This window comes from Leucoraja erinacea, chromosome 20, assembly GCF_028641065.1.
Source record: "Leucoraja erinacea ecotype New England chromosome 20, Leri_hhj_1, whole genome shotgun sequence".
Classification (NCBI taxonomy): domain Eukaryota; kingdom Metazoa; phylum Chordata; class Chondrichthyes; order Rajiformes; family Rajidae; genus Leucoraja; species Leucoraja erinaceus.
Genome location: NC_073396.1, coordinates 18,342,685 through 18,355,107, shown reverse-complemented (window position 1 = coordinate 18,355,107; position 12,423 = coordinate 18,342,685). Strand labels below are relative to the sequence as shown.

General features: G+C 40.9%; 1 protein-coding gene across 1 annotated transcript in view; it reads left to right on the top strand.

The window, feature by feature from the left end:
* LOC129706864 (netrin-3-like) overlaps positions 1 to 8,765 on the top strand; it is a 103,162-nt gene extending 94,397 nt beyond the window's left edge. Inside the window, exons 6-7 of the mRNA XM_055651452.1 lie at positions 1,297 to 1,371; positions 4,854 to 8,765. Of these exons, the coding sequence (XP_055507427.1) occupies positions 1,297 to 1,371; positions 4,854 to 5,185 (407 nt within the window). The 3' untranslated portion in view covers positions 5,186 to 8,765. The remainder of the gene's footprint in view (positions 1 to 1,296; positions 1,372 to 4,853) is intronic.
* The last annotated feature ends 3,658 nt before the right edge of the window (positions 8,766 to 12,423 follow it).

Here is a 12,423-nt window from a genome sequence, read left to right as displayed (position 1 = left end):
CATGAAGTGCAGGTGAAGTCATGAAGCTGCACCACATGTAGATGCTTTTGATGGTGGGGAGGGCTGTGCCATAGATGGACCACACCCTACAGCCTTTTGTCGCCCTGTACATTGGAATTGGAAGGCCATGGTCTTCTGTCAGGATGCCTTCCAAGGAAGGTAGAGGCGTGGTGCACTTTCTTAGTAATTATATCTATGTTCTGAGCCCAGGTCAGGTAAACTGAGACGTTACAGTCTTGGAATTTGAAGTTGCGATTTATCTCCATTACCGACCCACCAATTAAAACTAGCAGTGTTTAAGAGGGAACTGCAGATGCTGGAGAATCGAAGGTTACACAAAAAAGCTGGAGAAACTCAGCGGGTGCAGCAGCATCTATGGAGCGAAGGAAATAGGCAACGTTTCGGGCCGAAACCCTTCTTCAGACGGAGCACGTGGTCCTCCAACCGCCTTTCTAAAATCAACAATCAGTTCCTTGGTCTTGTTGAATTTGGACGAGAGGTTGGTGTTGTTGCGGCAACACTCAACCACTAGTTTTATCTCTCCCCTGTTCACCGACTCATTAACACCATTGGTAATTCATTTAACCAAGCACAGTGGTGTCATTGGCGGATTTATAGATGTCTTTGGAGCGCTACCTAGCCACAAATCATGTGTGTAAAGGGAGTAGAGCAGGGGGCTAAGCACAACGCAAGGAGTTTCACCTGTGTTGATGGTCAGTGAGGAGATGTTGTTACCTATCCTCACTGATTGAGGTCTGACGTTTTGTCAGTCAAGGATCCAGTTGCAAAAGGGAGGTAGAGCAGTTGCCAAACCAAATCCAGACAGGATGCTTTCTATGTTGCATTTCTGTAAATTGGTAAGAGTTATTGAAGACATGCAAATTTCCTATTGAAGTTAAGGCATTGGTGTGCTTTCTTAGCCTTGGCATTGATGTGGTTGGACCAGGTCAAATTGTTGGTGATATGTACACCTAGGAACTTGAAGCTCTTGACTATCATCAGTACCATTGATGCAGACTGGGCTGTGTACTTTAACTTACTTCCTGAAGTTGATGACCAGCTCTTTGTGTTGCTGACATAGAGGGGGATGTCTTGACATCATCTTACATCATCCCTCTCCTTCCACAACTCTGTGTTGTCATTGTTTGAGTTTGTACGATGGGAATGGAATCATGTTAAAGTTAATGATTAGTGGTTAATGATGAGAGGGATTATTGACCTGTAATTTTGACTCCAGTATTCTCTCCCTTTTATCGTATATTATTTCATCATCACATTCCTTTTTCTAATTCACAGATTGTGAATCATACTGCAAACCTGTGAAAGGCAACTTGAAGATTAACATGAAAAAATACTGCAAGAAAGACTACGGTAATCTCAAACCTCCCACAAACTTTTACATCCTAAATTAAAACACTCAGCACAATGGCTGATCTCCACTTTCTCTGTGATCTGTGACTAAAGGAGTGTCATAAAGACATAAACGCATGCAACACGCAAAGAAGCCCCTCAGCTCAACTCATCCATGCCGACCAAGATCTCGGCTAGTCCCACCTGCCTGTGTTTGGCCCATATCCCTCTAAACCTTTCCTATCCACGTGGTTCATTACGTGATTTCTCCGTGTTTGGTTATGATTCAGGTGACACCCGCGGGATGTATACCAATCTGGTAATTCCCTCTGAGACTGAATGAAAAAAACCACAGCTGATGCCTATCTGACATTCAATGAGTTTGTTCCTGATGTTTTACCTCAGCACCTCTTTTCTACATTTACACCATATCTTTTAATTCTTCCAGAATCCTACATCGATTCATTTCTGCCTTTAATATTGTCAGTAATTGAGCCTTCACTGCACTGGAGAAAATATTGAAGATTCACTTACATCAGGGAATTAAGTTTCATCCTTGTCATGAATAGCCGATCCCTAGCTTAGAACCTGTGCTTTCTGGTTCTAAATTCTGCAGCCGGGGGAATTGTTAGTGGTGGGTGTGTGGAAAGCTGCAGAGGCGGGTCCAATTACAACATTTAAAAAGTGTTTGGACAGGTACATGAACAGCTCAGGTTGGCAACTTGGTCGGCATGGATGAGTTGTTCCGACAGACCTGTTCTGTGCTGTATACTCTATAATATCAATTAGTTCCTGTGATTCCTCAGAGATAAAATAAAACAGAAAATTACAGAAACAATGAGCAGGCCAGACAGCATCTGTAAAAAGAGAAATAGTTTCAGGGCCAGGACCTTTCATCGCAATGGAATGAATATTGATGACACCGGGAATGCCTGTGATTAGACCGGGGATGGATATGAATCAAGCGATTCCTCATGGATGGACATGGGTTAGTTGTTAGGATTGCCCACAGATGGACCATGATCATTCCCGTGATTCTCTTGCGTTGGATATCAATAAGCAAATTCCGAGGTTTTATTTATCAAGAAGTAATTGGTAGATGGGAAAATTTGTGAGGATATTAGTGGTATGGGACTAAGCTCATCAATCTTCAAAAGTGCTTCACAGTCAGAGAGCCATAGAAGTACGCAACGCAGAAACACAAAGGTTGGTGGATTTATGGAGCAAGCTGCCAGAGGAAGTAGTTGAGGCAAGACGTTTAAGAAAATTCGACAGGTACATGGATAGGACAGGTTTCGGGGGATGTGGGCCAAATGCAGGCAGGTGGGACTTGTGTAGATGGGACATGTTGGTTGGTGTGGACAAGTTTCCATACTGTATGACTGCATGAGAAACAGGACCTTTGGTCTAACTTGATCCTACTGTTAAAGATGCCCAATTGAAAGCATCCCATTTGCTTGTACATGGTCCATATTCTACCAATCCTTCCCTATCCAAGTACCTAACTGAATGTCTTTTACATTAAATATTGTAAGTGTACCCGCTTTATTACATTCTTCTATATACGCACTTCTCTCTGTGAAAAAGACATTCCTCAAGTCCTTTTAAAATCTTTCCCCAGTAACCTGTAGTATTAGACTCCTCTACCATGGGGAAAGAATGTGGCCATTCACCTCGTGATGTTATAAACCCTTGCAAGGTCCCCCCCGGCAGGTTCTATGCTCCAAGGAGAAAACACCTTATATAACTTCTCCTTATAACTCAAGACTGCAGATCTGGTAACATTTTCATAAATATTTTCACCCCTTTCCAGTTGAATGACGTCCTTCCTATAGCAGGGTAACCAGAACTCCCCACAAGACTCCAGATGTGGCCTTATCCAATACAGCTGTAACGTGACATTCCAACTCCTGTACTCAATACACTGACTTATAAAGGCGAGCATGCCAAACACCTTCTTCACCACCCTGTTGACCTGTGTCGCTACTTTCATGGCAACCCCCCAGTCTCTCTGTTCATCAACACTCTCCAGTCCCCTAACATTCACTGTGTTAGTTATAAGCAAATCTGTGTTAGCAAAGTGGAAAACCTTGCATTTATCTGAATAAAACTCCATCAGCTATTTCTTGGCCCACTGGTCCAGTTGAGCAACAATCCATTGTGATCTTAGATGAGCCTCTTCATTTTCACTATACCACCAATTTCAGTTTAATCTGCAAAATTACCAACTATCCCACCTACATTCTTAACTAACTCATTAATATAGATAAACAACAGTGATCCTAGCTGCGATCTCTGCGGCACACACTGTTTGCAAGCCTACAGTCTGAAAAACAACCGTCAACCACCCTCTGTCTCCTCCTTCAAGCCATTTTTAAAAATCCATTTGGATAGCTCACCCTGGATCCCATGTGATCTAACCTTCTGAACCAGCCCAGTGTGCCATACATTGTCAAAGGTCTTACTAAAGACCATGTGGTCTGCATGTACCACACTGCCATCACCACTCTTTTTGGTAATTTCCTTAAAATACAAATTCACATTTATGACATGATTTCCCACACACAAAGCTGTGCTGATTATTCCCAATCAGACCTTGTCATTCCAAGTACCCTGTAGTCCCGTGTCTCAGACTCCCTCCAATAACTTTCCCATCACTGATGTTAAACTCACTGAAGGTTTTCCTTGCAGCCTTCCTTAGAGGCACACAATTTGCCTCCTTCGAACATTCCAGCAGCTCTCCCATGCTTATCGACAATACAAATGTCTCTGCCAGCAGACCCACAATTTCTTCTCTAGCTTTTCACAATGTCCCAGTGTACACTTGATCATTTCCCAGGGATTTATCTACCTCTATGTATTTGAATACATCCAGCACCTCCTGTTCTGCAATGTGGACTCTCTTCAAGACATCACTATGAACTTCCCCAAATTCCTTAGCATCCAAGTTTTTCTCCATGGCAAACACTGCTGAGAAATATTCATTTCACACCCTGGATGTGTACATTTCCAGAAGGCTGCTGACCCACTGTGAGAAGATATAGGCATATAACTCTTTTTGAAGTACCACTGTGTCAACTGACCCATGTGATTCCTTGGAATTAGAGAGCTGAATGTCAACCAGTCCCTTTGATTCATCATTGATGGGTATCGATCATTCCCTGAGATTCCCTATGGATGGTTATGGATTAGGTGATTTCGCATCTCTGGCATGGGGACCAGAACTGCACACAATATTCCAAGTGCAATCTAACCAACATAATATTGTACATAACGTCCCAACTCTCGTATTCATTCCCACGCACCAAGAAGGCAAGCATATCATATACCTTCTTCACCAATCTGTCTATCTGTGTTGCCATTTTAATAGAACTATGTACTTGTATGCCACATTTTTTCTGAAGTTGTTTTTAGATGTTGGTGAAACGTGTTATTAGTTGCTTAATGTCTTGACAATCTGACTGAATCACATCTGACAGCTGACTTTTTTTTACCTTTCCCAGCCATTCAGGTTAATGTTCTGGATATGGACACAGTGAGTGAATGGGCAAAGTTTACTGTGAATATCATATCAGTTTATAAGAGCAGAGACGAGAGGATCAAACGGGCAGACCAATCTTTGTGGATCAATATGAAGGACTTGGCTTGCAAGTGCCCAAAAATTCAAATGAGCAAGAACTACCTGGTGATGGGGAACTTCGACAGCACGTCTGAGAGGCTTGGAGGTCTCCTGGCTGATAAAAACAGTCTTGTCATTCAGTGGCGAGATGTGTGGACAAGAAGACTTCGAAAATTCCAGCGCAAAGAGAAAAAAGGGAAATGTGGGAAAGCATGATTGATCAATTTTGGAAAAGCTTTAAGAAGCATCATGGGCTACAATTCCAACATACTTTGGGTTTAAAATACGCTTTTCAGTCATTGCTGAAAGGAGATTTAGACTGTGATGAGGAGACAGGAGGGTGTAAATGACACGATATTCACCACTTGTTACACAAACTGTTGGCTGAATATGCTTTGCAAATTGAACGTTTCTTTTTTAAATGTGCCCATGACTCCTTTCTACAGGCAAAGGTCAGGCTGCCATAGAAGGGTTGTTCTCCGATCCCAGAGCCATTAGTATCTGACAGAAGGACATTTCCTCCATGTCCTGCCCATTGTCCCCACCCCCTCACCCCAAATGAAGTACACAGTATCAGTTTTTTTGCCTGTTATGACTAACATTCGAGACAAAATGTGGTAGTGTATGTGAGGCCGACAGCTGTGCTGAACATAGAGTATAAATATGGACTGGTTCCAAGATTTTTACAGCCAGATTGTTGGCATGCAGCAAGTTAATTGTTAACATTGTGTATTTTGAGCTGTGATTTGAAAATATCCAGTTTCAATTCGACTTTGCAAAACGCATCAGTATTGTACAACTTTTAGTCCATTATGCAACCCTTCTGTTTAAAAAGCTTATGACATTTGCATGGCCATTGGTCACTTTGTCAGATAATCTGTAAAGATAATCCATCTCTAAACCAACCTCCCAAAATGCTCAAATTACAACGATATCAGCCTTGTCTCAGTAGCACACACATCAACTCGGAGTATTTTATTTAAATGATTTTAATTTAAAATATTCAAGTATCTCTCTATGGATTTGAACGTATCACCCTTTAAAATGCAGAATCAACAAAAGAGCAAATGATTTGCAGTGAACTGGTCCGTAAGTACCAAGGTCACATGTACCTAGGTATGGTGAAATTTCTTTTTTGCATCCAGTTCAGTCAAAATTCTTACTCTACATAGGCACAATCATACTTAAATACAATAGTGTCAAAATAGTAGATTACACGTCGCCATGTTTCCGGCCCTACCTTGTTTCTTTTCTATGTTTTGTGCAAGGGATGACCTCTGCAAAATGTTGTCAAACACGGCTTCATACACAGTACTACAGACCCTGAAGGTTTAACGCAGGCAGGGCCTTTCGTCTATATTTTCTTGACCCTAATCCCAAAGGTGAGAGCAGAGGCACAGTGGAGAGAGACCTCGGGCTGGGGATCGTGTGGGTACATGTGACAATATAGTGCCATTGAAGCTTCCCAAAGAAATCAGTACCCCAAGAGCCAAACTAGAGCATTGGATGAGGAGGAGCAGGTCATTTCAATGTACTTCTAAATAACACACCTGTATTCTTCAAGGTCATGTTCATTTCTTGCATCCTCAGCATAACACGTTATCAAAATGCACTACAGCAGTTCTGTGCGGTTACTGCAGAGTATATCATGAATAGCAACTCACACACAATCCTAACACTATCTCACTATTACATTTTCGCTACCTATGAATAACTGAAGTTCTCTTCTGAAATAGAAGGCAGTAGGGCCTACCAAGCATGTTCTTCAATATTTTTTCTCTGCCTTGAATATGTTCAAGAAACCCACCCATTTCTAGGTATTTTCCAGAGATTCACCACAGAGAAGAAATTCCTCATCTCCAACTTAAATTGGTGATGCCTTATTCTGAAGCTATGCCTCCGAGGTGTATATTTCACCAAGCGGAGATTTGTCCTCTTGGGATTCTGAGTGGATGATTTCCCCCATGGTGGAAGATAGAGGTGGAATGGCAGTGCAGACTCGATGGGCCGAATGGCCTACCTCTGCTCCTATGTCCTACATTTATGATATATGTGAAAGGTTCGGACGAAAATGCAAATAGGTTGGTTAGTAAGTTTGCAGACAACGCCAAAATTGATAGAGATTCAGACAATGATGAAGGCTGTCAAAGGATACAGCAAAATATAAATCAATTACAGATATGAGCGGAGACTTGGTAGATGGAGTTGTATCCAAGCAAGTGTGAGGTGTTGCACTTTGGGAGGTCGATTGTAAGGGGAAAGTATACAGTTAACAGCAAGACCTTAAACATCATTGCTGTATAAAGAGACTTTGGGATTCAAGTCCTCAGAATGCAGAAAGTGGCAATACAAGTAGTTTTAATGTTAGCAAAGGCAAAGTATGTTTGCCTTCATTGGTTGGGGCATTGAGTATAAGAGTCAATATTGTTCTAATACAAGAAGATAGACACAAAGTGCTAGAGTAACTCAGCAGGTCAGGCAGCATTTCTGGAGAGAAAGGATTGATGACATTTTGGATGGGAACTTATCTTCAAACTGAGGAAGAGTTCCAACCTGAAACGTTACCCATCCTTTCTTTCCAGAGATGCTGCCTGACCTGTTGAGTTACTCCAGCACTTTATGTCTAACTTTGGTATAAACCAGCACCTGCAGTTCCTCCCTACTCAAATTGTTCTAATATAACCCACAGTACCACTTTAATATTGCTCTTTAAATAATGTACCATTCCCATCGACAGAGTCCTTTGACTGTGGAACATGTGTTCCTTTCTGACAATGGAGCAACTCCTCCAGTCTGTTGATGTGTTAGTGCAGTGATCCTCCTGCAGTGTCCTTCTGACGACTGAGTGACGGACTGCGGACTGTACAGTCATTTCTCAGTACTGCCCCTCTGACAGCGATCAGTCCCTCAGTATGGCAGTGGATTGACAACCCACATACCTAAAGTGATGCTTGAACACAGATATGAGTGGTAGCTACTGAGGCATAGCTGACACACGCAGTGCAGGTGCATTCACTCTCTGGATTCTTTTGTTCCTTCCTCTGGAAATATTTCACAATTATTTTAATGCTGCCCAGGTTTTTTTAATTTGTTTGCACTTGTGCTGAAGGCTGCATGACAGAGAATGTTCATTATGTGTCACATATATTCAGCGCCCTTGCAGAGGATAAACCTGTGTCATAACCCTACACATACAGGTTGGGGTTAGCTCAAAGGTCAAACACATCCTTAAGATATTAATTTTCTACTGGTTTTACCAATTAAAAAGGCAAAACTCTGGGATATTATAAACTGTATTAGTGCTGCTTTAATATAAATGGGTTGCATTTTTTGTTACTTGCAGCTGATCGCTGATGTTGTATCCTAAAACTATGATATACTGAGAGCATTTGACCAGCCACTATAAAATCAGAGTTATACAGCACGGAAACAAAACATTCAGCTTACTTGACCATGTTGGCTAAGATGCAAGCGAGTTCCCATTTCCCTGAATTCGGCCCATAGCTCTCTAAATATCCATGTACCTGTCCAAATTTATTTTAAATGTTGTTTTTTGTACCTGCCTCAACTACTCTTTAGGCAGATGTTCCATATACCCACCTTCATAAAGAGGAATTGTTGTTTCTCTAATCTTTGACTATCCACTCTGGGATTTAATTAATGATAGTCATCTGGTTCAGGATGATAAGATGTACAATCTTACCACCATCTCAGTAGATATACACCAACAAGACTGTGCAGCGACATGCGAGTTGTTCCAAAACCCCAATAGTGAAGGTGTTAACTTTGGGTCCATGGGTTTTTTTATGGCCTTCCATCATATTCATTGACCAGGTTATTTGTTAATGAGTAAGAACTGTATGTAGATGTTCTGTCCAAGTGGTTTGGCTTTGCCAGTAACCTGAATTATGTCCTTGAATCAAAATTTGAGATAATGTAATTGTGTAGGACTCTTATCCTTTCCACCTGTTATGCAAAAGTAAAGAACGGGATTTTATCTTTTGCTTGACCAGGAAAATAGAATACAACGTGCTGAATAAAATTAATCCTTGCCATTACCATGGAAGTCACACTGTGCACTATTAGCAATGCCAACGTTGTCCTAGTGTGCATATTGGCAAATCCATGGAGATCATGCATGGAGGGCATGTAATGCCACAGAGATCCGAGTTTGGTCAATTGATATTGCCCTGAAGGCCCAGGAGAGTGTGATTCGAACGGCTAAGGTCACAGGGTACACTATCAACATTACCAAAGGCGTTGTGGTGTGCATGATTGGCATGTAATTTCACCTGGGAATCCACATCTCGATTTCAGAGCAAATATTTTAGCATTTTGTATTTCCATATCTGGAATTTTGGTTTTACACTGAGCAGTCCTCAATATTCCCAATTAACATTAAGAAAATTAAAGGCTTGTGAGACCACCAGGAAACCAGTTTATGGCTTCAATGTGTGCTTTTTTAACAGTATTGCAAGAACTGAAATGTGTAAATGTGCATGAAAATATTTTAGCTTATTTATGATATTTTTTATTGTTTATATAAAAAATAAAACTTCACCAAATTGTCTCCGTCAAGCTTTGGTTGTGCACGATTACTATAGTAAAATCTAGTAATTCATAGACTCATAAATCTGTACAGCAGGGACCTTTGCTCCACATTGTCTATGCTGACAAAGTTGGTGTACTGGGCTAGTCCCGTTTGCATTTGGCCCATTGTTCTCTAAACCATTCCTATCCCTATATCTGGCCAAATCTCTGTTAAAAGTCATAATTATATTCACTTCGGTACGTTCAGTTCTCTAGCAGTTCATTCCAAATATGGACCACCCTCTAAGTGAAAGGTTGCCTCTGAGGATCTTAAGCCTATGCCCTCTAGTTTTAGAATCCTCTGACCTGGAAAAAAAGACACTCATTTTATCCATGCCCCTTGTATCATATGCCCCTTGATCTTATGCATCTCAATTAAATCACCTCTCAGCCTCCTATGCTTCAAAGAAAAAAGTCCCAGCCTATTCAACTTTTTCCACTATCTCAAGGCCACAAGCCCAGGTAACATCTTGGTACATTTCTTCTGCATCCTTTCCAACTTAATAACATCCTTCCAATAGCTGGGTGACTACACACAGAATTCCAAGTGTGGTCCCACCAATGACCAGTACAGCTGCATCATGATGTCCTAACCTTTGCATTCAGTATTCATCCCAATGAAGACAAGTGTAATGATTCACGCTTTCTTCGTCTCCCTGTCCAAATGACTTCCCACTTTCAGGGAACTGTACACCTGCACTCCCAGATCTCTCTATTCTCCAGAGGTCTACCATTAACTATGTAAGTCCAGCAATACTGACGTACCAAAGTCATCTTACACTTGTCCGAGTTCAATTCTATTTTCTATTCCTTGGCCCACCTTACCAACTGATCTAGATTTTGTTACAAACTTACTGTGGATATAAACTGTTTGCTTTAAAAAAACATCCATAATAAAATACAGGAGCTGGAGGCAAACATATATTGGAAAGACCAGACCTGGAAAGAAGCTACAAAAATTTTGAAAGTTGAAAAAATAGATACAACGATAAGGAAACAAATATGATATTTTTTAATCAAGATAAAAATGAATCAAAGGTTAATCACACTCATAAGCAAAAAATAGACCATTCGCAGGCAGATATGCAGTTTAAATTGGCATCATAATAAGAATTGATATTGTAGGCCGAAGGTCGTGATCCTATGTTCTGTGTTTGTATGCTCTCTCCATTTCTGGATGAGGGATGGAAGCAGAAAATAAGATATTCAAGAAATTATTAATATACATGAAATATTTATCATTGGGTATTTCAATTAAGCCAATGTTAACTGGGCTGAAGAGATAGGTGAAGGAGTCAGGGAATGTGTATAGGACTCCTTTCTAACTCAATCGGCACGAAGTAACAAACAAAAGATTAGGGGAGAAGCCAGAAAAGCAATTTGGAAGGCAAGTACAATCTATGCAGATCATCAAGAAACTTTAACAACATAGGAACATATTTTACAGACATATCGTAAATAAGATTGAGGTGGGAATAGGGTTATTAAGGGTAGAGAGAACGATACCACAGGTAACAACAAGGAGATGACGGAAATATTATGCCAATATATCATGTGATGAGAAGCATAGAGCATTTAAAATTTAGCAATCATTAACTAATCAGATACAAAATGGATAAAACCCAGAGTCTGGGTCAATAGCATCCACACAATTTAAAAAAAAAGAGATAAACACACACATTATTTAGTCATTCATTACAAAGTTGCTGTGCAAGCTTAGAGAATAATCAATTCAATACCTGTTAAGAGTTAAGAGTGATGGAACACGTAAGGAATTACGGTGAAGTCATCTTAACATCGATGGAGAGAGTAGAACATCTAGAAATAAACAATACAATAATGAATAGTTGTAAAGGAATTTCTAACAAACTGCCTTTTTTAAAAGTTTGCACAGGGAATAGTTAAAGGAAATATAGAACACCAGATTTACAAAGAACACTTGGTTGAATGGTGGCACAACAACAACCACTTGTCAATGTCAATAATACCAATGGATGAGTCTTTGACCAGATAGGGGAAGGTGGGGAAGGTGGGGTCAGCAGTGGAGAAAGTTAGCAGCCTCAAATTCCTGAGCATTAACATTTTTGATGACCTGTTGTGAGCCCAGTGCATGGATGTATTAATGAAGAAGCATCAACAGCTCTACTTTTGGCATGTCACCAAGTACTGTAGAAAGTATTTTGACTGGTTGCATCATGGCCAGGTGCAGCAATACCAACACACAAGAATGCAAGGGGCTGCAGAGAATGGTCCATCACGGGCACAGCCCTCCCCTCCGTTGAAAGCATCCCTTCGTTGAAGGCGCTCCCTCAAGAAGGCAGCATCTATCTTCAAAGATCTTCACCATTGGGCCTTGCTCTCTTCCTGCTGTTACCATTGAGCAGGAAGTACAGAAGCCTGAAATCTCACACCACCAGGTTGAGGAAGAGCTACTTTCTACAAATCTACAAATTTGTTAAACAGCCCACCTACATTTCATCCATATCATTTATATGTGTCACAAACAACGGAGGTGCATCACTGATCATTGCAAAACACCATTAGTCCCACGCCTCCAATCAGAGAAACATTCCTCCACTATTACCCTCTGTCTTCTATGACTAAACCAATTTTGATCCTCATCTACCAAGTCACCGTGGATCCCATGTATAGTAATCTTCTGCATCAGTGTACCATGAGGGACATTGCCAAATGCCTTGATAAAGTCCTTGTTGACACTATCCACTACCCCATCCTCATCAATCATCTTCATCAGCTCCTCAAAAAACTCAATCAAGTTGTAAACTTACACAAAGCCCTTCTGATTTTCCATAATAAGCCCATGCTTTTCCAATTGCAAGTTAATCCTACCCCTAAGAATCTTC